This window comes from Sebastes fasciatus, chromosome 12 (assembly GCF_043250625.1).
Source record: "Sebastes fasciatus isolate fSebFas1 chromosome 12, fSebFas1.pri, whole genome shotgun sequence".
Taxonomy (NCBI): domain Eukaryota; kingdom Metazoa; phylum Chordata; class Actinopteri; order Perciformes; family Sebastidae; genus Sebastes; species Sebastes fasciatus.
In genome coordinates this window covers 6,817,328-6,844,338 of record NC_133806.1, presented here as the reverse complement: position 1 = coordinate 6,844,338, position 27,011 = coordinate 6,817,328, and the positions used below count along the sequence as shown (strand labels likewise).

At 38.3% G+C, this 27,011-nt stretch overlaps 1 protein-coding gene across 1 annotated transcript in view; it reads left to right on the top strand.

Moving 5' to 3' along the window:
• thsd7ab (thrombospondin, type I, domain containing 7Ab) overlaps positions 1 to 26,966 on the top strand; it is a 178,919-nt gene extending 151,953 nt beyond the window's left edge. The window contains exons 23-28 of the mRNA XM_074652872.1: positions 8,821 to 8,994; positions 12,336 to 12,434; positions 14,537 to 14,619; positions 15,661 to 15,874; positions 18,453 to 18,540; positions 24,834 to 26,966. Of these exons, the coding sequence (XP_074508973.1) occupies positions 8,821 to 8,994; positions 12,336 to 12,434; positions 14,537 to 14,619; positions 15,661 to 15,874; positions 18,453 to 18,540; positions 24,834 to 24,924 (749 nt within the window). The 3' untranslated portion in view covers positions 24,925 to 26,966. The remainder of the gene's footprint in view (positions 1 to 8,820; positions 8,995 to 12,335; positions 12,435 to 14,536; positions 14,620 to 15,660; positions 15,875 to 18,452; positions 18,541 to 24,833) is intronic.
• The last annotated feature ends 45 nt before the right edge of the window (positions 26,967 to 27,011 follow it).

The following is a 27,011-nucleotide window of genomic DNA, read 5'->3' as shown; positions in this document are numbered from 1 at the left end:
GTTAGCAGTAGCATTAGCTGCTAACAATCTGTGGTTGTGCATCAATGCAGTTGGAACTCTGAGTCTTGTATCGGTTTTCCCAAACAAATCGATTCATCTTTACACCCACAGTCTTCAGGTTTGTGTAACATTGTACTCACCATTATTACTGTAGAGATTGTCGGTCTGTCGTGCTGAATACAATTTTCTAACAGAGTTCAGTGGAGCCATGAACATCTGAGACATATTTGACTGTCTTTGAAGTGACTAATGGGGACAACAATTTCTGAAATTGGTCCAGTATTGAGGGAGAACGCTGTCACCGGCGGCAGAAAAATGAGCTGCAAGTGAGCAGTGTCAATGTAATGTTACGTCCACAAAAAGTCCTTGTTTTTGCCACTGACAGGCTCACATTATTACTTTAAGTATCTGAAAACATTATGGAAAGGACCCTACAGATAAATAGAAATGTTTTTTCTTACCTTTTGTTTATTCTAGTCTGTATGTTATTGTGTCCAAGTCCCATCAAGGAGAATTGTGAAATCTGAATATCCGTATACTCTGGCTCAAATACACGATCAGCCATAACATTAAAACCACTGAGAGGTGAAGTGAATAACATTGATTATCTCGTTACAATGGCACCTGGCAGTGGGGGGGATAGATTAGACAGAAAGTGAACATTTTGTCCTTGAAGTTGATGTGTTGGAAGCAGATAAAGTGGGCAAGCGTAAGGATGTGAGCAACTTTGACAACAAGGGCCAAATTGTGATGGCTAGACGACTGGGTCAGAGCATCTCCAAAACTACAGCTCTTGTGGGATGTTCCCGGTCTGCAGTGGTCAGGACCTACCAAAAGTGGTTCAAGGAAGGAAAACTGGTGAACCGGCGACGGGGTCAGACCCAAAGCTCATTGATGCACATGGGGAGCGAAGGGAGGCCTGTGTTGTCCGATCCAATAGAAGAGCTACTGGAGCTAAAATTGCTGAAGAGGTTAATGCTGGTTCCGATAGAAAAGTGACAGAACACACAGTGCATCGCAGTTTGTTGCGTATGGGGCTGCGTAGCCGCAGACCGGTCAGGGTGTCCATGCTGACCTAATATCATGGCTGATCGGTGTAAATACAGGCGACCAACGGATTCAAAGATCTCATCCACATTGTTGAAATCATTTAAATATTCGGCCGTGACATTGAAAATCTTCCGGTAACACGTCACCTCTCCAGACTTCACAACGACACTTCTCCTTGAGCGAGACTCTTTCCATAATATCAGACACTTAATAACAATCAGAGCCTGTCATGGCAAAAACAAGCACTTTTAGTGGACGTAAATGACGGTGCCAGCTTGCCCCAATAGCACCATATTGCAGCCTGTGAGAAGCTGCCGTCTACAGCGCTCTCCCTCAATACTGGACCAATTTCAGAAATTGTTGTCCTTATTAGTAAGTTAGACACAAAAACATGGGAAAATAGAGTCCAGGATGAAAAATATCAAAGTTATATATTAACTAATAAAACAGTAGTTTGGAACTCTAAACAAAAATAAGTGAAATAATCCAGTACTGGCTTTCACAGTAGCTGCTCTCAGGTTCACAGAAGTCACTTTGCAATGCACAAGTCACAGTTAACACTTGTCAGCGGTGTGATTTATATCACAAAGCAGCCACTAAAAATACTTTTGTTACAGGGTAGATTTTATTATCTCCAACCAATAGCACTCAGTATCTATTCATGACCTTTAAAGTGAGAGGCAGGCGCTTACCTGGAGGCAGAATAAATGGACTACATTAAGGCAGATGCTTTGTATAACTGTGCCGTTTTATGCAAGTTAAATTTACGGGTGGGTACTGTATTTCATTGCCTGTAGCCCTCTACTCTCCTCTGCAAGGAGCAAGTCTCCATCGTTCTCTACAAAACATCTCTACATTCAGTTTTCCCCAATTTCTCCCAGTTAATGTAATGTCTATCCCCAGCTCTTACCATGAAGGATCTGAGAGATAAATTGGCAGTCACTTCTTTTCATCTCACAGTGAAAAGTCTCACATGAAGAGTAGGGCAGCAACTAAAAACTACTTTCATTAATGATTCATCTGCAGATTATTTTCTAGATTAATCGATTAATCGTCTTTAAATGTCTTGTTTTGTTAGTCCAAAACCCAAAGATACTCAGTTTAATATGATATACAAAACAGAGAAGAGCAGGGATTTTCCTTATTGGAGAGGCTTGAATCGGCCTTTTCTGCCAATTTTGCAATTAATCAATTATGACAATTGGTTGGTGATTATTTTTCTGGTGATCGATTAGTCGACTAATAGTTGCAGCTCTAATGAAGAGTGCAAAACACTAGTGCAGTGGTCAGAAGATGATCCCCTCACAGACCTCCCACCAGCAAATGCTGTTAGTTGTGTTTGTTGAAGCGCCAGAGGCACCACTGTCAGGAACCGTTTTATGTTTTATGTGGAAAGCAGAAACTATTTGGACCACCTGCTCTTTCAGTGAAATAGACCGAGAGGCAAATCCAAATGGAAGCTGTGACCCTTTCAATTCAATTTATTCCATTTGTACAGTTTAGAAACATGGAAGCGGTGAGAAAAAGTGATTAAAACACACACACACACACACACACACACACACACACACACAGACACACACACACACACACACAAACAGAGATAAAATAACACTGAAAAATAGGGTTGCAATCAATAATCTGTGTGGGCAAGATAACAAAAACCCTTTAGGGTTTATACAAAAGACTAGATGGCAAGCTGAGCGACAACCTCGCTGAATAACAATCTGCTGTGCTGTAAATGACAATAAAGTGTAGATTAGATGCATTTATTCATCTCACATCTTAATGGAGATGCTTATTGAGAGGAGAACAGATTGAAGTGTTTTCAACGTCGATTATAGGCACGGCTCGTGTGAAACGAGGTGCAGCTCCACACTTTGTATACTCACTATAAGGAAGTAAATATGGCATATTTCATACATACAAGTTATTTACATATTGCATGAATGGCATTAAATAAAAAAAATGCAGAAATTTAAAGAATAGAAACCCAGTTCAAGATTTATCATAGGGGCAATTGATTAGTAGCTGTTTCTGCACCTTTTTTTGTTCGTGCTCGGCTCAATAATAATGACAACAGTGACAGATTTGTCTTGGAATTCTAACAATTGTTTAGGGCTGTACCCAATGTCTTGAGGTTTTTGAATGAATCTTTGAATGTCTGTCGTCATATATATATTATGAATATATAAATTTAATTTGATGGTGCTGTATATCGCTGCTAGACCACTAGGTGTGTGCCTCCCTTTGCGTGCATCATGCAGGAGAGCAAGCAGTTGTTTGACCGTCATGAAAATGTTGTTTTTGAAAGGCTAGACACCAACAAATATGGATTGAAGCAGAATATTTTGCTAGATAAAAACATCAATCTTTTTTCAATTTCTACTTTTGGAGTTTACAACGCTCTGGAGTTATTGGAAATGTTTGGATCACCCGAGTCTGAAACAATCCTATTCAGTCACCACTGGAATTTAATTTTACAAATAGTATGATTCTAATAATATTAGTGTAGCCCAATCTTCATCTGCAACTGTGCAGAAATACTGGGTTTAAACACAATGAATAGGCATGCAGATATGCCCACTTCATGATAATGACATGCAGTTTCGGGCAAGTCATAGTCAAGTCAGCACACTGACACACTGACAGCTGTTGTTGCCTGTTGGGCTGCAGTTTGAGCATGTTATGATTTGAGCATATTTTTTATGTTAAATACAGTACCTGTGAGGGTTTCTGGACAATATTTGTCATTGTTTTGTGTTGTTAATTGATTTCCAATAATAAATATATACTTACAATTGCAGCTTGACAAATCTCCCTTTAAGGCACATATTGAACAGATAAAAAAAATGTGCGATTACTTTGCTTAAATTTCACATTTTCAAATAAAAAAATTTTCACTTTTAAAGGTTGCAAGAGGACAGGCTTTGAGAATAAGGACTAATCGAGGTGTTTGGCAAATGTAACCTGATCTTGTGTAACGCTGGCTGTGGGTAGCTGGAGTGTAAACTTCCCCAAATCCAATTAGGAGGCTGACAAGAGCCGCTAACGTTACCTTGAGCTGTCTAGCACCTGCTTCCACACATTAGGTAAATACTACACGGTGTTTGGTTTTGGAAAGGTGATTAAAGAAGACACCTCCCTCTAAAGACCTTAGATACCACAGCCAATTGACGGTACCTCCAGGTTGTAATTACTTTTTTGTTTTAAACATGATTTCCAAAGCCTTGTGTGATATATGTTATTTACAATATACATGCATAGTTGTTAAGCAGACTCAGGTGTAGCGTAGAACAAAAAACTTAAAACAAGACTGACGCCATGTGGTTGATGCTCCCACCCAAAGCTTGTTAGTGTGCCATGTGTGCACACATTTTCAGCATGGGTAGCCCCAGCAGGTAACAAACCCTCAAACCTGGCAGGGTTAGTGCACGATCAACCTGCACAGGATGACTTTTTTATTTCGGTGAGTGATTAGGTCTCGCTGTCTTAATGCTGAGCTGGACATCTGTTGTGATTTCCATGATATACGACCATGCAAAGCAAAAGCTGTGAACTATTATACAGTACACAGATGCATAGTTTAATTTAATTACTGGAGGTCCTTGAGTGTTTTATTGCTGTCTGATTAACAAAGTACCCAACCTGTCTGGCAGATTGAGTCAAATGTAACTTCTACTTTTTCCACACTAAGTAGAAATCTTAAAATCAAGCCAGAGATGTGCTGCTATGTGTCATTGATTAATATAACATGACAGTGATTCAACTTAGTGTAAATTCTTTATTCAGCTCAACCGCAGATATGATCAGGCTTTAATTCTTGACTTTCTCTGCTCTTCTAAGACGTCTCCCTGTTAATCTGATCGGATATTTGGTGTTGATGCAAAATCAGCCTTTGCATATTTACATGCTGTCAGGATAACATTCAGTACAACGCTATAGTCTGATCTGTTGCTCTGAGTTTCTCTTTTAAACAGAAATATACACTCACCGGCCACTTTATTAGGTACACCTTGCTAGTACTGTGTGGTCTTCTGCTGCTGTAGCCCATCTGCTTCAAGGTTGGACGTGTTGTGCGTTCAGAGATGCTATTCTGCATACCTTGGTTGTAACGAGTGGTTATTTGAGTTACTGTTGCCTTTCTATCATCTCGAACCACTCTGCCCATTCTCCTCTGACCTCTGACATCAACAAGGCATTTCCGTCCACACAACTGCCGCTCACTGGATATTTTCTCTTGTTGGGACCATTCTCTGTAAACCCTAGAGATGGTTGTGCGTGAAAATCCCAGTAGATCAGCAGTTTTGAAATACTCAGACCAGCCCGTCTGGCACCAACAACCATGCCACGTTAAAGTCACTTAAATCCCCTTTCTTCCCCATTCTGATGCTCGGTTTGAACTTCAGCAAGTCGTCTTCACCACGTCTAGATGCCTAAATGCATTGAGTTGCTGCCATGTGATTGGCTGATTAGCTATTTGTGTTAACAAGCAATTGAACACCTGTGCCTAATAAAGTGGCCGGTGAGTGTATGCTGTAGGAAATAGCAGTAGCAAGTAGTTTAGGCTAAAGAAGTGGGTATTTAGCAAAAGCAGCAGTAACCTTTGGGTTTGCTGAAGCCTTCATCAATACAAAAAATAAGGCAAATGGCATCACAGTAGCTTATTGACCCCACCTTGACTGACAGGTGATGTCTGAGCTCTGCAGTGCAAAAACAGCACAATATCAGCTTAGCACCAAAGATGTCAACCCCCAACCCCCACTGAAAAAAAAAGAGAGTGAGAATCTCACAGATGGGATTATCACTTCAAAGGTCGGTCTGATGACTTGTTGTCAGGTTTTGTGACGGAGGCTTGTCAGCTGCTGGGTTTTATGTAGCTTTGCAGTGTAGAGCAGAGCAGACAGGTGAGCTCTGCCCAACACCTGCTGGACTCTGTCCATCAGGTCGGCAGCTCCAACACTTTACTGCCCCTCGCACAGCATTGCTCTTTATATTCTCAATATGCACCCACGACATTGTTGAGAAGGGAACATTTCCTTTGGGTAAATAGGGCACTTCTACAACATTTCAATAAGAAAAGATGGAAAAATTAACGCCCAATTTATGATTCCGCCTGATAAGAAGGGTGTGTTTTCACACATTGCAGCTTAAATATAAATCTGTTATTTTCCGTGTCAGCGGTCCCTGAAGGGAGAATTATTGTTACTTGCTTCTGCCAAAAGACAAAATACAAACGTGGAGTTCATTTCCAAAGTGCCATGCGTCTATTTTGGTTCATCATTGATCGTTCATCATTCAATCTCGCTAGAATATAGAGGAGAAAAAAATGTTCTCCTTTACCACCGTTTGAATTTATTTTATATTTTAAGAGTGTGTGGCATGTGTTTCCACTGGCGGATTTCTCATTTTGCAGAGAAAAAAAAACAGCTCATCAGATGTCTGCTGGTCCCTGAGATGGAAAACACTGAGAAACGCTGCCCTAGATAACAAGTCAGTCCAACCCCTTTTGCCAAACTGCAGGAGCGCTGAAGTATCAAACAGCAATCAAAAGCACAGAGCGTTTTCTGTGCAGGGACGTACTGTAGTGTGATTTGGGAGGAAATTCAAGGGCTGTTTGTGGAGGACCGGGGACAGCTTGGGAATTCTGGCAGGTTGCATCCATCCACACACACACACACACGCACGCGCACACACTTTAATGCACTGCCACCCTTGACCCATGTTGTATTTCCCCTGCTGTTTGATGAGCTGCAGTTGTCAGCTGTGATCAAAACCAACCTGCCCTCCATCTAACACTTACACCTTCCCCCTCCTGAAACTCTTCAAAGATCCTCAGCCATCATGATACGATATGTAAATACATACCCGTATCTCTGCCGCATACCTTAACATCTCACCCAGATTAAACCGATCTCATCCATAGATGAATAGTAAAATATTGCTTTAGTACTGCCAAAGTTGAAGATGTGATTTCCCACCAGGACACCCACACTAACGCTGCAATGCAGATATTTGTGCATAGCTTAAACGGCTCTTTAAAAGTCAAATGAAAGCTACGGAAATTAGTAAAAACAAAGAGATACAACAAGAGGTTGAGGATGCAAAGAAATGAAACGTGAAAATTAAATAAAAGACATCTAATCTGTTAAATCTAGATGTGAATTCTGAGATAATACTGATTCTGTCAGCTGTATCTCCTCAGGCAGGTCTTTCCAAATAATTGGGGTCTAAAACTCTGTAGGAGCCAAAAGGGCCACATTGCCCGAGGATCTGAGGCTGCACACTGGCTTACAGGAAATTAAAAGATTTGTGATATGGCTCAAAGCAAAGCACTGAGCAATTTTATTTTACAGGTCAGGCAGTCATTTAAAAAGTTCTACACTGAACAGATAATAGGGAAGAGATGCCAGAGTGATGTAGTTTAATTGGTTTATTTAGACCAGGGGTAGGCAACCTTATCCACGTGGTAGCTTTACCAATGGCTCACTAGCAATAAGTGTCAAACAGAGACAAAGTGCCGTCTCATTCGCATGACAAATTACCTCAATTCACAGATGACAGTCAATATATGTAGCATGCTTACTTTGATCTGTAACGTCGGGTGGCTGTGTGTCTGGCGTCTTCGGTCTAGCTTTCGCAACGCTGTTGCCTCATTAATGTTATGGTTCCCTAATAGCATTGGGTTTGAATCTGAAATATTGCCAAATAGGCGCTTTTGCTTTTCGCTTCGACACCAAATTCTTCGCCATCATTTTGTCTGTCAACTCTCTCTCGTCTCGTGTGTGTATGAAATATGACTCCTGCTACTCTGAGCTGAGACTCCGTATGGAGCAGATACGTTCACTTTTAGTTTATAGCGTCCGTTGTACGACTATGTTTTGATAACACGGCGCTGATACGCGAAAATGAACTAAAGGGTTTTATTTCTGTAAAAAAAAAGAAGCAAAACGACGGTGGGCACGTAATGTAAACGGTGTGTGCCTGACCACCGCGGCAAGTCTACTTCATATAAACAGGTTGCCAACCCCTGATTTAGACCAAGCTGAAAATGTAAGTTTGGATGTTGTGCTACTAATTGATCGTCCAACACACCTGACTGTAGTTTGCCAGTAAAGGCTTCAGACTTTTAAGTGTTAAGAGAGTGTAATTTTCTTTCTTTTAAAATTATATCTTTTTGCATCTTCATCAGTTAAGGTAAAAGGGTTTGTGTTTTGTTTATTTTTTGCAGCATCTTATTTGTTCATTCATCAATAAAATGGATTTCAAAGAGGAATAATGAGGTTATTCAGAATTAAATTAGTTTTGTTTGTTGTATTGTTAAATGTGTCAGATATGAAATGCTATTTTAAAAACAAAACTTGAGTAGAATAACTTTGGAGTCCTCTTCATAGGGATTTAACTAATGATTATTTTCATTATCGATGAGTCTGACAAATACTTTAATCAGTTAATTGTTAAGTCTGTACAATGTGATAATATAGAGAAATGCCCATCACAGCTTCTTGGAGTCCAAGGTGATGTCTTCAAATGTCTTGTTTTGTCTGACAAACCCAAAGACTTTCAGGTTACAGTGATATAAAACAAAGAAAAGCAGTAAATCCTCATATTGGAGAAACTGAAACCAGAGACCGATTGGTATTTTTTCACAATTTTTACTTAAAAAATGACTGAAACGATTAATCGCTTTCATAACCACACGTATCCAGTAAAGTGCTCTCCCTTACATTTACACTTACAATGATGTATTTTGTCTTTTCGCCCCTGCAGGTGAATGCTACCTGATGGAGTGGTCGGACTGGAGCTCATGTGTGAGCATGTGCGTCAAGGGAGCCGGCGTAGACTTTGGTTCAGTTCAGGTCCGCTCACGAGCCGTGTTGGCCCAGGAGCCTGAAAACCTGCAGCTCTGTCCTGACCAGGCTTGGGAGTCGCAGCCCTGCACAGGTAAGGACATTAGTAACTTATTTCAGTGCATGCAAATTAGCTTGCAGCCCCAGACTTTGATTCATTTATTTATTTTCCTTTACCTTCATATTCATAATTCACATGATCACGGAGATGTGTAGTCTCAGCTTGGGTTGAAGGCAGGGAAGCATGACGGAGACCTCGTCAGTGCATCAGAGGGCTAACACAGAGAGACACTTACATTCAGGGTCATACCTGCAGGCTATGTGGTCTTCTATCCAACTGAACCTGCATGTTCGGACTGTGAAAGCAAACTGGAACACCAGGAGAAACTTACAGAGAGAACATGTTGAGTTTTTTGGAGAAGGGATTGGAGGCTGGAATCAGATGAAGGTTTTTCTTCCTGCCAGGTGACAGTGCTAACCACTGAGCCACCTTGGTAACCAAACATGACTGAATAAACTAAAGCGCTAACTACTGCTATCACTTTGTTTTTCCTTCTGCACACTTGGTCAATTGGCATTCTCCCAGGTGGGGATTTCTTGAGTCAGATCTCCAAACGGAGGAAACCCCCGTGCTCATTTACTGTTGTGATCTCTGCGGATCCCCAGGCGCGTTAATCACCCATTAGGTGCAGCGTGGGCTGTGAATCACCATCACCACCAAAGCTCAGCTATATACAGTAGCCACTGGCTCATTCAGTAGAGCAGCCATCCCCCTCCTTCCCTCGCCTCCCACTCTTCCTCTCCTCCCTCCCTGGCTACTGTACACAGCCCCACAGCAGTCTTCACCAGCATGACCTGGTTTCACAGCATCACTCAAGGCACAGGGGGGGAGGAGTGGCCCAGCAAGACCAGTAAAGGCGAGGGAGGAAGAGAGAGTGGAGGGAGCGGAAGAAGGAGGGAGGTGACGAAGAAACGCAAGGGAAGGACGGAGGGAGGGAGATCAAATAGTTACATTAAAAATGAATTTCGTGGGGGCTCCCCGGTAGCCTAATGGTTATGGCACATACCACATAACCCTGCTCCACAGGCCTTAAAGATATGTTTTGCCACATGCAGAGGATAACAGTCGAGTTATCTGTATCAGGGATTTATTTATCACACACATTCACATGGAACTAATGGCTAATAGGACCAATATATATATCTGTTCTTTGAAATACAATGTGTGCGATGTTATTAGTGATTGAACCACTATTTCCGCCGGTAATGTTTTAATATATAAAATATCACAAAGAAAACAAAACATTCCGCGATCAATCATCTGATCCACTTCCTCAATACGTACGTAGTTGTTGTTGCGGCACACTGCGTTTGTGACTGTACCCGCGAAATCAGATTCCTATTAGATGTAGCCACATGCTCCAAACAAATAGAGGGCAGCATTTCACTTCTACTACTGGGTCTATACAATCTAAATTTACAGTAATCAGTTATAAAAAATGGATAAAAAACACCAACTACTAACTAACAGAAGGGCAAGAATACGTTAAATTCAATCAAACCTCTGAAACTCTGAAAGACGGTCATCTTATAATCTTCACGCGTGCTGTCGGCCGATACTTTATGTTAGCCATCTGTGTGTTTGTGCCACTAACTGGGGGCTGTGCATTTTGATGATTTGTTTATTGGACTAAATCTAAAGTGGCAGAAACGAGAGAAATGACTCGCACCTTTGTCTCGTCCTCCCCGTGGCCAGAAGACCACCCCGCAAGGAGGAGAACAGTCGGCGCTCGGCAGCCGGCACAAACCACAGTGCAGGGAGTCACAGCAGGCTGGCTGTGTAATGGCAGCAACAGAACGTTTTCTGATCTACTTGGGAGTCGTGGTAGTCTCCTGGGATCAGAACCCCTGGTGCTGTGGTTTGCGCTGGCTGAATTTGAGCTAACTGTTAACTGGTGGTACGTCTCCCAGAGCTACCGCACACTCTACTCCCGGTGTAGCAGCCCCCACGGTGGCAGGGGGGGATGAGGCGAGGGTGCAAGTCGTTTTTTTCTTTTCGGTCATTTTGTATTAAATCCCATAAACAAACTATGAAAACGTACACAGACCATCGATGTATTATTGACAAGCCCTCGGGGCAGCTCTACTTCTTCGTCCTCTCATGTTGGACTGAGGGCAGGCTGGACGCTACAGTGACTCACCATCGCCTCTCAAGATACAAGTGGTATTACAAGACAGGATGTCTTTCATAACGTCAACACTGTAACCTCTCCACATTCTGTTGATAATGTTAGTTCATTTTTTTAATGTTTTAAACCAGATCTTTCACATTGCACCTTTAAGTGTTTGTTTACGTTGATAGACCGAGAGGGGACATGGAACATGGAAGAGGACAGGAGAGAAAGAAACTGTATTTAATGCAAATTTTCTTGACCTGTTGGTGGCGCTAGGTGGCTAAAAAAAGCTTCATTCATCTTTGTACAGTCCCCTAGCCAGCTAATCTGAATAGGAATTACTGTTTTCACTAGTGACCCTGGATTCACGATTTTGGAAGGTCCAACCTCCATTGGTGTGTGAATGTGTGTGATGGGCACACTGTAGATCATGTTGGTACAAAAGTGCTACTTAACAATTTAGAGTCCATTTGTATCAACGTGGTTATAATGAATCTTTTGTAAATGCTTGAAAATCAGCCATCTCCTCTCGTACAGAAGCGTTCAGCTTCAAAAACCTGTGTTTTTTTGGGCTGGCTAATATAACTAGTGACAATATTTCTGCTTCCAGAGCGGCTCTTCCTCTGAGAAATAGTTTCAACAGTAGTAAAACTCCAATCTGCTCATATAAGATGGTGGGAAGTGCCGGCTGAAGTGAGTGATTCAATGATAACTTAACACATTTCAGAAACTGCCTCGGCTGTACCAAAGCAAGAAAAGGGGACGAAATGAGAAAAGTGAAGAACATAAAGGGTGAACTTGTCGCAGCTGCAGACAAATCGTCCTGTGAAAGCTGCAGATAGAGCCGTGCCTTCGACTGGAGCGGCGATACTGTAGCCAGGCCGGCTGGAGAATAGATCTTTCCTTTGTTCAAGGTTAAATTGTTCATTTTACGCTAGCCGGATGGGCTGGACTGATGATTGGTTATACAGGACTCCTTAGGGAAATATGGTCATTTACTGCACTGATGGAGATATTGATAAAGTCATAATAGCATTGATAGAAAGTCATTAAGCAAAAGCTCTTACTGAAGATTAAAACATTGAACTGGACCCCTGTGTGAAGACACACTGATAGTGATATTATATGACAGCAGCCTATTATACAACCATAACTTAGCAGCTGCTTTATTAATCTGTCACTCTCGTGATTAATGGTCTTCACTGCAGACTCCCGCTGTACAGTCTCTATAGATGTTTATGATTTTTTATTTTGCTCTCAGGGGGCGAATGTTACGAGTACAAATGGTTCAGCAGCGGCCGTCTAAACTCCACCCGCCCTTCTATCTGGTGTCAGCGCTCAGACGGACTCAATGTCACCGGTAAGGAACTGTTGAGTCTTACAATGGAGTTTGTATTTTAATTGCTTTTAAATACTATATATTCATTTATATAGCATTTTAAAAAGCAAACAGGTTTGCACCAAAGTGCTTCACAAAGACAGAAATATATACAGTATACACACACACACAAACATACAGTACAAGATATATATATGTGCACATATGTCTATATGTTCATTATAGTACATGAACACTTTTTGGAGGCCTTTGGTCAGCTCACTAGTTAAATGTATGATGAGAAGAATAACACTTTTCCTGTACGCCAAACACCAGAGGTACCTAACCTGAATTCAGGACCACCACAAGGGGTCACAAAATAAATCTGGTGCATCTCAAGATGATAAACAAGATAGGAAAGCAAAAAAACAAACAAGTTTATGCCATACAAAATTAGGTTTAAATAGACTTTACCTGCCTGCCTTTAATGTTTGCCTTTAATTCTTTTGAATTACTGGATGAATTTACCTTTGTGGGTGGCACTAAGGATGTTATCTGCTGATTATTCTCTTGATTAATTAATTGGATTGGTGCGTAAGTAATGAAAAATGCCCATCATAGCTTTCTTAACATATTGAAATAGCTAGTTTTGTCTGAGCAAAACACAAAAAACAAAGATATTCAGTTAAATCATAAAAGACCCTAGCAAATATTCACATTTGAGAGACTTGAACCAAAGATTTTTTTTTTCATTAAAAAATTGTTTTCTGTCGAGCGACTAATTGTTTCAGCTGTAAAAACCATTCAAATTAAACAAAGAGAAAAAAAAAACAGTTTTGTGCTGGTGACGAGGGGTTGTAAGTAGACATTGGTTTATTTTAAAGGGTCATATCATTTGGGAAACATTGCTCGATACTATTTCGAATGATAAGCAGTGTAGCTGAATTTATCTGAAAAGTGAGAAGCTGAGATGTTGCAGCAGCTCTACAGCTCAACCGTAAGTCTACATCAGTAAGTGGCAGTTTTATGTAGGAGGTAACATTGACACAAAATATGTCAGAAATATAACACTGTTCTAAAAAAAAAACTAGGGACTTATTCCTATAAGAAGCGAAGAGGTGGGCGATGGCAGCCTGTACAACTATTCATCTCTGCATAACACATGAACATGTGGTTGCTCACTTGAAATAGTTTCAAAGCAAATCAGCTATTTTGACTTATAGACGAATATAGATTTTTTTCATTTAAAAAAAATGGATGAATGTAGGCTGTTTAAAAAAAAAAAATTGAGGGCTGTCAATCGATTAAAATACTTAATCGCGATTAATCGCACATGTTTTATCTGTTCAAAATGTACCTTAAAGGGAGATTTGTATTTAGTACTCTTATCAACATGGGAGTGGGCAAATATGCTTGCCTTATGCAAATGTATATGTATATATTTATGATTGGAAATCAATTAACAACACAAAACAATGACAAATATTGTCCAGAAATCTTCTTAGGTACTGAGAGCATAAAAAAGATGCTCAAATCATAACATGGCAAACTGCAGCCCAACAGGCAACAACAGCTGTCAGTGTGTCAGTGAGCTGACTTGACTATGACTTGCCCCAAACTGCATGTGATTATCATAAAGTGGGCATGTCTGTAAAGGGGAGACTCGTGGGTACCCATAGATCCCATTTTCAGTCACATATCTTGAGGTCAGAGGTCAAGGGACCCCTTTGAAAATGGCCATGCCAGTTTTTCCTCGCCATAATTTAGCATACGTTTGGAGCGTTACTTATCCTCCTTCGCAATACATAAGTATAGTACATGCATATGGTTGGTACCAATGTTTTTTTAGTTTCATGTGATACCAGTATGTTCACTCTAGCTTTAAAACTGAGCCCGCTACAACCTAAAAATCGCAAGTTGCGCTAATGCATTAAAGAAATGAATGGCGTTGAAACAAATTTTTGTTAATGCATTATTATCACTTTAACCTTGACAGCCCTTAAAAAATAAAAATTGTCTTACTTGAGGTGACACTAGTACTCCGCAGCAGGGAGCTACCAGGACACACAGAAGACGTTGATGTTCATTGTATTCCTTTAAACACACTGTGTACTCTATCTGATTCTATTGTCTTTTACCCGCAGGAGGTTGTCCTCCTCTCAACCCTCCACTGGACAACAGCTCCTGTGAGCCTCCCTGTCTCATGCCAAAGTCTTTCTGCAGTGAGGTGAGCAGCTCTTTGTTCTCATATCACCCGTTTTAACCATAAATAAAAAGAATGAAAAGAAAATCTTGTAGAGAACAATTTGGTTTACAGACAAAGATGGAAAATAAAAAACGGGGTAAACAGAATAAAAACAATAAAAGAAGACGTAAACCTGAAAGCACAGGTCCTCTGGATGAATGGCAGTCTGTCTACTCGCTGTGATACTCTGCCGCTAGAATTGAATTTGAATGCAGCAGGGAATGAAATAATGGCAGCATGAAGATGTAAAACCCATTTTCGCGTAGTGTCACTCAACTGTGCGGCATCAAAATCAGGAAAACAAGTTTTATTTTCGACCAGAAACAGCAGCTGGTAAATTCAAGTTCATCCATTTTTAGTGGCTTGTATATTTTTTGAAAACAAATTTGAACCTCGCATTAAATGCTGGTTATCATCTGTATTTGTTGGTAGAGCAGACAGAATAAGCAGGTCAGAGTCAACTGATGAGAAGCGGATTTAGGACTTTTGAGGTCACTGGTTCAATCCCTGGACCATCATGATAAATATACACTCGGTTGCCAGTTTATTAGTTACACTTGTCTAAAACTAATGCAATCTAATACAACAGTCCTGCAGTGAATCTGACCTTAATGAAGGTCATAATGTTCAGTTTTTGTTGAAACCGTTTTAGAGAAGAGTTCAAATTGATGGTCTCTTTGGAGGCTGTAATTTGTGGTGCTGTTGAACTGTATTTACTGACAGACAGGTGTTTTCTAATGTTTTGTCCACTCCATTTATATCAGGCTGAATAACAGAAACACCTCTCTGTGTAATGAATACAGTTCACAAACATGCTCTGAAATGTTTTTTTCTGGAAGCTGGTGTAGTTATCTAAATCTAAACAGTAAGAGGTCGGTAATCCTACCATACCAATGTCCAGGCCCTCTTCCAAAAAAAAAAAAACTACATTCATTCACTTCCATGCCAGACATAGCCCATCAATCCCTTGGTGTACTGTAACTGCTGCTCAAACCAAACGTGATTCTACACTGCCCCCTGCAGGCTGGTATGTGCATGTGCGATGACGGCTTCACAGAGGTGCTGTCGACCACTGGGCAGCTGGACCAGTGCGCCCCCATCCCGATCCTGGAGATCCCCACAGCAGGGGACAAGAAAGGGGATGTGAAGACCAGTCGTGCCATTAACCCCACCCTGCCCACCACCATCCAGCCTGGACGCTCTGGCCGGACCTGGTACCTGCAGCCCTACGGACCAGGTCAGACCACATGACACACTTGAAGATTGGTCCAGATGCTAAAAATTACTAATTTAAAAAAAAAAATTGCAAGAGAGACATCCAGTCGTAAAGAATTGTGTTTTGCTGCTGTCAAGTGAAAACCTTTAATCTCTTAACTGTCATGTTTGGGGAACTAACTCTGCCTTAATGTACTCTTCAGAGGCTCCTATTTTCCAGCTGTCAAGTCATAATTACAAAAAAACACCACATAAAAATGAGTCAATAACGTGGAGGAAGCCAGAAGGATACAGACGTGGTTGGTTTATATTTTGGGAATTGTTACTTTGACAGTATAATTAATTAGAAATAAAACATATCCAGCTAATGATGACTGTAAATATGGCCTATATTGACTGCAAATGTGCAATTACTTACACACAAGTAGTCATCCTGCAAAGATAAATGGCAGTAAATAATCACACATCGTTGCCAAAACTCCCACTCGCAATCATGACCTGAAGGGCTGTTTATGTATATGCAAGTTTTAAGTCAGGAACTTATATTTAGAATTTTTTCCCACTACTGGATAAGAAAAACAAGTGCCCACTATGTCTGTTTAAGTTTATCTGAAGGGAAAGGGGTTTTAGAGAGCAGAATTTTCTCAACCTGCAGAGCACCATGTAATCCTTGAAGAGAAGTTAAGGCATAAAGCTGAGAGGTTTTCACATGACGACAGCAGAATGCACTTTAATGTCAGTTTGTGTTCGGCAGACTTAATGTCTTTGCGTCTAATTAACATCAGGTTAAACATACTGTATGTGCATGAAATAAAACTGACACATTAAAATCAAAATATGCATCAGACATGTTTTCAGTCTGTTCCAGTCTGCTCCGATGCATGTACGAACCTTGCTACCTACTCTGAACTGCTGGTACATTAACATTTAAGAACTGCATCTGCACACTGTGTTGTGACTGATGGTGCATGACGGTAACAGAAACATTTAGGATGCAGGAGTGCAGAACAGATTGAGTTAACGTCTGTCAGGAGCAGGAACTTCCACGTTCACACGCCATCGCATACAGTAACCCTTGTATCGTTTATCTTCCAAATGATTGCTCGTTTTTGCAGCACACTTCTTGCTGTTATACTTCATCACAGTATAGTAGTACTGATCTAGATCATGTGTTTGCCTTTTGGGAAAGATAAAAAAAGGACAGACTTATAACAGTGTGTTTTTGTTGTATGAATCAGGTATCAATAAAATACTAACCGGTCCCTACTGGTAACTATAGTAACAACTGGGCATTTTAGAGAATATACTGTATAAACTTTATTGAACTAGGAAGTCACATTGAGTTTACTCTCTTTTACAAGTGAGACCTAGCCAAGACAGGGTCAAATAGCAGCATCCAACACATAACAAGACAACAACATTGAATCACGGCAGCAACAAAAGTACGACAAATTACATTACGTGATACACTGCATTTACTGGGAAGCATGTTGGTCATTTGTTTGTTGTTTAATTGAAGCAAGCAGTGCAGTAACATACTTTTATTCTATATTTAAAATGGGTCTCAAGTTTAAGCTGGGCCTGCAGATCGTTCTTGCTTCTTGGTAGTTGCCTTAAACTGAAGCCATTTGTGTGACCTAAGATTGTAACTGTTTTTAAGTAGGAAATTTGCCAGAGAGATGATCTTATAGACTTAAATGTACCAATGTAACCTACGCAAAGTGAGGGATGACCATCCTACCATGCTGTATAAGGTACAATGGTGGGTCCTGAAGCTAGACTTAGTGACAAACCTCAAGGCTGAGTGATTCAGGATGTCAAGTTTGGACAAGTTGGACTGCATTCAAAACTTTGCTTAAGTATAAAAGCAAAGTATAAAAGTATTAGCATCAAAATATACCAAAAAAAATATTTACTCATAATGCAGAATGGTCCATTTCAGAATATTATTATAGTATTGTATTGTATTATAATTAGTGATGCATTAATGTGTTCCATTACTTTAATGTTGCAGCTGTGGAGCTCATTTTAACTATTTTATAAACTGCCAGGTAGATAACTCCATAATAATACATTATCAAGTATTAGTTGATTTATATTTTGTATTAACAATCTGACTACAAAGTGACTAGTAACTAAAGCTGTTAAAATAATGGCGGAGGATTAAAAAGTACAATATTTGCATCCAAAATGTAGTAGACTAGAAGTATTAAGTTGCCTAAAAGCGTACTTGTACTTTACTCAAGCAAAGTACAAGTGCCTCAAAATTGCACTCAAGCACTGCACAGTACTTAAATACAGTACTTGAGTAAATGTACTTGGTTACATCCCACCACTAGTACTCAGTATTTACACAAATAAATAAATGCCCAGTTGTTACTCCACTGAACCTACAGTATATTTAAGCACCAGTAGGAACCAGTAAGTATTTTATTGGTACCTGATACATAGAATGAAATAACTCTGTAAATTGCAGGCTATATTGTTATAAAGTGTTACTGGAAAAACAAAAGAAGCAGCAATGTGTTTCCGTTTTCTGAAGCTTTTAATGGCTGTAAGTGTAAACAGACAGACGAACTGACGAGCCTCCTCCTCCACAGATGGGAAGCTGAAGATGTGGGTGTATGGTGTAGCAGCCGGAGCCTTTGTGCTCCTCATATTCATAGTGTCTATGATATACCTAGCTTGGTGAGTTGACGAGTTTAATTTCCCCTATTTATCATTATCCTCATTCATGAAACCAATCCCATTTTTCCCCACCCGCTTTTGAGTTAAACACCCCCTCCCTGTCGTCCAGCCACCCTCACATCACCGTTTTTGTTTGTCTTCTTTTTTTTATTTCCGTTTTGCTTCCCTTCATGCCTTCATCCTCTTGTGTGAGAGCAGCAGCTACTGTGCCAAGGTGCATCGCTCTCTTAAGGCCCAAGAGTCTGCCGCCAATGGGACGGCGGTCTGGGTGGGCCAAAATGCACATGAGATGATTTACACCTGTCCCGATTGCCAAGAGCTGGCTCAAAGCAGCAGCAGCAGCTAATGAGGATGGGATGTCAACACACCCTCCAGTATAAGTACCTGCTGTCCTTGACCTTTCCCTGTGACCTCTCGCTAAAGTGTCACATGTCCTGCCTTGACTAGCTGAGTGAAGGTGCTGGTGCAGGTGAGGAAAACCACGCAGGAGTAATCGTTTTAGTCCGTGTAGATTTTTAGAGCGTGTTGACGACATAGATGGTGTTTAGCTGTTGATTATTTACCTTTCTATTATACTTGCTTTTAAAAGTGACCCATATCTGATTAATTTGTTCACACCAGAACTTTTTGATTCTTAAAACAACCCACATATGTACAAAAATCAATGTTGTAGAAAATAAGTACGCAGCCAAATTATCATCATAATTGTATACTAATACAGGTAGTACTAACAATTACTTTCTGTAGTATATTTACAGGTGCGTAACAATGCTTTTTGAGTACTTATCTGACAATGGTTGACAAAGTACTGAGATATTTTACTATGTTGTACTATAATACTAATAGTTCAACACTTAGATAAATCTGCTTATTAGAGTTAGATCAGAGGACCAATACCACTCTGTCTGTACGTTAGATATGAAGCTGTTGCCAGGAGACAGTCAGCTTAGCTTAGCCCTAAATACTAAGAGCAGGAGGAAATAGCTGTCTCTGTCCAAAGTTTACACCTCTAACACCCGTGCCACGCTGCCTGCGTCACAGAACCTCTTGTTGTTTATTCCAGCGCCCATGTTAACAGGTTAGAGCAGCAGCGCAGCCTCAGGTGCTGCTCGGTTGCGTGTCGGCTCTTCTAGAGATCTAAGGTCTTGTCTGTTTATCTTTTCCACGTGCCATGTGCGGTTCACAGGAAAAATAGACAGTAAAATGATCTTTTGAGAGTATATTGATATATCAGACTAGCAACATTAATACAGTTTCAATATCTATCTGTAGAATGTCACAAAAGTCACAAAAGTAAATATTTATTTTTAACTCAACACTTCCTCTTTCCGTTTCAAAAGAGAAGCCATCTAGCGTTTTTCTGTGGACAGAATCCCTTCATTTGTTATGCACAGCTCCATAAGTTAATAGAGTTCTGGCTTTTAATGGTGTATTATTATTATTTACACATGAGCACATAACTAGTAACCATCAAACAATGTAGTAAAATGGTGTAAAAAGTACAATATCCCCCCTGAAATGTAGTGGTGTATAGGTATAAAGTAGCAGAAAATAGAAAGAGTCAAGTTAAAGTACAAGTATGTCAACATTTTACTTAAGTACGGTACTTGAGTAAATGTATTTTGTTACATTCCACCACTGAGTAACACTTAATGTCATCAGTCTGTAGACACTTACTACAAGCTCATCACACAGTGTACAGTATTCATACAAGGATGTACTGACACAGCGGTGGTCCAAAGTGCTGTTACATCCCCATGGCTATATCGGTGTATTTCTACAGCTCTGTAGTTAAATATTAGTTCCACTGGATAATATAGATATAATATAGATTTGTTAAAGCTATAGTAGAAAGTACAGATCTCCTAAATCTACACATACTTTGCTATGACTTAATAATACCATTTTTTATGGCATATTATACTATGACTTTTTTTAAGGCACACTATAAAGGGACTTGTTTCTGTACCACAAATCAAATTTAAATGTACAGACTCTGAAGTCTCCTCTCTCTCTCTCTCTCGAGCATGATGTCGCACTGCCCTCTTGTGGGCGAAATAGGAAGTAGGGCAACACATTCTCCTTTATTTCCCTCCGATTTCATTTCCTGCCAAATCAAGAGCTCATTATCGTTTTTACACATTAAACATATTGATGTTTTTTGTCTGTATTGAGCTTTGAACAAGCTAATTGTATTCCAATTATTGTATCTCTGTCGGGATATAATTAGTCAGTCTACATTAATCAGAAACAATTTTTTAACCATTTGAGTCATTTTCCAAGCAAAAATGCTTAACGTGTGCTGGTTCTAGCTTCCCAAATGTGAGAATTGGCTGGTTTCCTTTGACTTGTATGATATTAAACTAGTATTTTTGGACTGTTGGTTGGACAAAACAAGCTGTATGGTGTGTCACTTTCAGCTCTGGGAAATTTCAATAGGGATTTTAAATTATTTTCTGAAATGTTATGGACATTTTTAATTGAGAAAAATAGTTGGCAGCTTAATTGGTAATAAAAACAATCATTAGCTGCAGCTCTAGTAGTGCAGTCAGTATTTGTGAACATGAATCATTTTTCCAAAGCCACAGAGACAAGAGCCATGATGTTGCTGTTTGTCTGAATGTTTACTCTGTAGTGATTTTGTCAGCTCTTCATCACAGAAACTATTCAGAGAAAATTCCCCCTGGTGCCTTTCTGATCGTCTCTACCAACTTTCCAGAATATTCTTTTTTGAAGCATCTCAATGCTCCAGAGACCATTACATCACATCGCTGTACTCTTTGGGAGAAAGTTTGGGGAAAGTTTTTAATATTTAGAAGTATTAATTGGACTGTCCTGGACTGTGGCTGGAACTTCACATGCAACATTACAATAATTTAAATTTGATAATACATAAGAGAGCGCAACTAAATATTAGCTTTACTGTCTTTCACAGCCAATTTAGGGAGCCAGCATGATTGAGGGCCACACAGGAAAAGTGCACACATAATACAAAATATATTTTCCATCTCACCTCCACATTAAAATGCAGGGTTGTCCATCGAAATTTAGCTAAGCACTTGCATTAATGACAGAACATAATTCCCGTGAATATAATGCATGCCATTGACCCGCGGGCCACTCTTTAAGAGACTATGAACTATACTATGATATTTTTTATGAATTACTATACTATGACTTTTTTTTTTTTTTTTAAACTTATTATACAATGACTATTTTTTCGACATACTAAACTATGAAGTTTTTTCGACATACTATTCTATAACTTTTAAAAAGAAATATCGACATACTATGACTTCTGTTGGACATACTATGCTATGACTTTTTTTTTCTTTCGACATACCATGACTTTTTAAATTTTGTTTTTCGACATATATTACTCTTTTTTTTGACATACATTACTATGACTTATTTTTTCGACCTGCGATATGACTTTTTTTCTATATACTATGATTTTTTTAAATGTTGTTTCAACATACTGTACTATGGCTTTTATATTTTTTTCGGACATAATATGCTTTGACTTTTTAAATTAGTTTTTTGAATACTATGACTTTTTTAGATTTTTTTCAACATACTATGCTATGACTATTTTTTTTTACGTACTATATTAGGACTATTTTTTTCGACATACTTTACTATGAGTTTTTTTTTTTTCAATTATGGCTTTTTTTGACATAGTATACTATTTGTGTCATAGTATAGTATGTCGAAAATTTTCTTGTAAAAAAGTCACAGTAAAGTATGTCGAAAAATTTCATTAAAAATGTCATAGTTCAGTATCTCAAAAAATGTAATGGAAAAAAAAGTCATAGTATCGTATGTCGAAAAATTTCATGGGAAAAAAAGTCATATTATAGTATCTCAAAAAAATATCAGCAAAAAAGTCATAGTATAGTATGTTGAATAATTTCATGAAAAAAGTCATAGTATAGTATGTTGAATAATTTCATGAAAAAAGTCAGTGTAGTATGTCAAAAAATTTCATGGACAAAAAGTCATTAGTATCTAAAATTAATTTCATCAAAAAAGTCATAATATATAGAATATATATAGAATATAGAATGTCGGAAAATGTGAATGGAAAAAAGTCATAGTATAGTATGTTGAAAAATGTCGTTAAAAAAATCATAGTATAGTATGTTGAAAGATTTTATAAAAAAACGTCATAGTATAGTATGTTGAAAAATTTGAATGGAAAAAAGTCATAGTATAGTATGTCGAAAATTTTTATAAAAAAAGTCATAGTATAGTATGTTGAAAAATGTCATTAAAAAAGTCATAGTATAGTATGTCAAAACATTTCATAAAGAAAAGTCATAGTATAATATGTCGAAAAATGTCATGAAAAAAAATCATAGTATAGTATGTCGAAACATTTCATAAAAAAAGTCATAGTATAGTATGTTGAAACATTTTCATGAAAAAAAAAATCATAGTATATAATATGTCGAAAAATTTCATGAAAAAAAGTCATAGTTCAGTATCTCAAAAAATGTAATGGAAAAAAAGTCATAGTATCGTATGTCGAAAAATTTCATGGAAAACAAAGTTATATTATAGTATCTCAAAAAAATATCAGCAAAAAAGTCGTACAAATTTATAAAAAGTCATAGTATAGTATGTCAAAAAATTTCATGGAAAAGTCATAGTATAGTATGTTGAAAAATAGTCATAGTATAGTATTTTGAAAAAATAAAAAGTTACAGTATAATATCTTGAAAAAAATCATGATATAGTATGACAAAAAAACTAAAAAAGTCATATTATAGTATGTCGAAAAAAATAAAAAAAGTCACAGTATAGTTTGTCAAAAAAAATTAAAAAGGCATAGTATAGTATGTCGTAACAATTCAAAAAAGTTATAATATAGTTTGTCGAAAAAATCATAGTATAGTATGTCAAATAAGTCATAAAGAAGTAGAAGTAAAGAAGAATAAGTCATTAAAAAGTCCCAAAAAAGTAATAGTATATCAAAAAGTCATAGTATAGTACGTCATAAAGAATGTCAAAATAGTCATAATATAGTACGTCATAAAAAAGAGTAAATTTCCAGTGGAAGCACTTTGATATACTATGCTCTAGACTAGAGGATATAAAATATGTATAATATATGAGATAACTTGAGACAAGAAGCAATCTTGTATTTAAGGCAGAACTAACAGCTTTGAGAAGAACAAAGGTAGAAATTATATTGTCTTCCTCTAAAGGTGCTTTTTCCTGCCTGGAGTTTGCATGCAAATTAACTTACTAATATTTTTTTCATGCTTTTAGATCTAAACGTAAGTGTCCTTTTCCATGAAAACAAGCGGCAATTTTTACTTTTTCAATTCAGGACTGCTGTTAAAATAAAGTTTGATTGAATCATCTGCTTAGTTAGAGAATTAAGATTGGAAAACTGACTCTACCAGTTAAAAAAATGTTAAAAGTGGAGCTTCCTTCTAGCCCATAATCCCAAGGAGATGATGATCACCATAAACAAATGACCAACCAAAGATAAAGCTGACATTATTCTACATTTTTCTTATTTTCAACAAATGTAAATGCACTATTCCCTCCTGTTTGGGTAATGATTACTGAAAACTACAGTGCCCAGCTGTTTAAGGAAATTACTTTTTTAAGAATTAAATTATACACGTCTTCATTAGGCGTGAATGGTCTTTAGGATGAGAGCCACAGATAGGGTGGGGAAGTCAGAAAGTATTGGAAACAGACCAACGCATTGTTGGATTTGGTCTTTCCATGAGATTTGTTGACAACAAGAAAAATATAGAATAATGACAGAATTATCCTTTAAACGCTTGTAATTTATTCGTGGTGATCATCTCCTTGCAAATAGGAGATAGCAGGAAACTGTTGATTTTGAACTGTCCTTTCTAGAATGGAAAACAACAAAAACATGAATTGGGAGCCAATAACTTACTTTAAAAATTGTATTTCAAACCATCCAAATCTACTTTATTTTGCAGAGTTTTTTCATAATTACAACCATGTTTACCTGAAACATACAGTATCAGGTGCTAAACATATAGAATATCTTAACCGAACTTGATTGTATGAGCTAAAAAACATTGTACACTCAGAAAATGTCAGTTTCTCTATTAACTATGGTCAAGTATATTGAAAACTACACGTATAGTGAGATTATGGGAGAAATAGAAAACGTTCTAGACTATCTATATGTAGTTCAGATGCTGTGACTACATGGTAAGTGTGGTAGTTTATACTGCAGTTAGCTTTTTGTGTAAGTATTTCAAGTGCCACTCTGACTTTGTTTTAATCTTTCCACACAGCAAAAAGCCAAAGAGACCTCAGAGACAGAGGCAACAAAACAACCGACTAAAACCTCTGACTCTCGCCTACGACGGGGACACGGACATGTAGTCCTCCGGGAGACGCTTCACCGAGCACTTCACCTGTCATAGAGACCCACTTCATCACGCCATTACAGTGAGGGACACGGATGTTTGCAGCGTGAATGGACACGTCACAGAGCGGAGAAATTACAGAAAAGCCTCTTATAGCAGAGACACTGGTGGGGTTTTACCATTTCAAGTAGGGCTCCATTCACTCCCCTCCTTTCTGTTTTTTTTAAGTATTTCTTTTGCAAGAGCCTTCGTGACCTCCGCCGTGTTTAATGAAATGCCTTTTTTTTTTTTGCCCCTTACACGTCCACGTTACTTTAAAGAAAATATTCAGGCGCAGGAGAGAGTCTGGATGCAGAAGACAGACCCAGCTCTCAGTCTTGTCTCTGAACATGGCAGCACAAGCTCCAACTCTTCCCCCGCGCTTTTCCGCTTGTCCCTAAAAATGCTGAGTAGCTGGAGGCTTAGGATGCTCTGACGGTTCGTACGTTGCCAAAAGTCACCGCAGGGAAGAGGAGGAGGGAGAGGAAAATCTCCATAAAAAGGTTTGGATTCCTTTTTCTCAATCCTCAACTGGGTTTTGACTCAAATCTCTTTTACAGTCTTGAACAAAAGGGAGGCATTTCTTCTCTTTTTTTTTTTTTTCGCTTGATTTAGAGGCACACAGGCCTGTGTTTGTGGGATAAACAGATCTGTACGATGCTGATGGAGGAGTAGCCTGCAATCAGTTGTTCACGGAAACTACTGCCTGTCTGCCTCCACCCTTTTCTTTGTTTCAGGCTCTACATTGCACTATATTAGTGCAGCATGATATGCACATGTGACTTCTACCTTCTATTGCCATAAAACACTGCCTCTTCCACAGACACAACCATAAAAAGCAGAGGAACAGCTATCAACGCGAGAACATTCAAAAAGGAAAACGACGGCAACGGGAAAAAGATGTTTAGATGTGTCACATTCTACAAAAACAGATGTGAATCTCAAGTAAATATATGTATAGATTTTATTTCTCACAACTGATTTTTTGGGTTGTAGTAAAAGTACCTTTTGTGGTGTGTAGATTTCGTCTGGTGTTATCACTTTTTTATTTCTGCCCTGATCCAATTAAAGATTTAACTATTATATCAGCAGGTGACTTAATTTAATGAATCACCTGTTTTAAAGTTATTTTTAACCATAAAAATAATTCTGATTAAATTAAAATTCTTTACTTTTTTTTTTACCTACAGTAGTCATTGTGGAACAGCTGAAACTTTGCAGTGATTAAAGAAAAAGAAAGAATAAATTTTAACCATTCATGTCATGCAAATGTCATTTCTGCCTTACTGACGAAAATACTAACAGTCCTGTAATACAATTTTTAATACTTGAATGGGGCACATTATACACTACATGTAGACATAAAGAAGACTACATTTTCTTTTGAGGTCACTTAGCAAAGTATACTTCAGAGTTTTTAAAACGTTCATGTAGTAATCCGTATCATAGGTGCTCTATCGTTTTTCAGTCACACTTCATGGGTGAAATATAGTTACAAAAAAACAAAAAAAAAACAATCTGTACAAAGAAATTATACAACATGTTAATAATAATAAGAGAACACGCTTCTGCTGAGTTCAACGTAAAAGCAAACTGGTGTGGAGAATGTTTACTTTTTTGTTGTTGTGGGATTTGTAAATAACAGCGATTTTTTTATTTTTTTGGAGAAACAAAATATCAAATTATGTGTACATTTATTTTGTATTGCACAGAAAATGTTTAGTTTGAATATTGCAAAGTGGGTGTGTGATATTGCTGATTGTTGTTATCATGATGCAAATTGTATGTTATGAAAAAAAACGGAACGAAAAAAAAGAAGCAAAGAAAAAGACGAAAAGGCTCAGCCGTTTTGTACAGGTTGTTTATATGTATGGGAAGAATTACCGGAAAATAAACAAGGACACGGTTGTAAACACACAAAGAAAGTTATGGAGCCATTTTTGTAATTTTCTTTATATGTTCACAAGAGAGCAGAACCCCTTAATAAAAATGTTTAAAATTGGCATTAAAGGATAAGGCTGGTGTTTTCTTACGTATTTTGTTCATTGTCAACAAATCCCATGA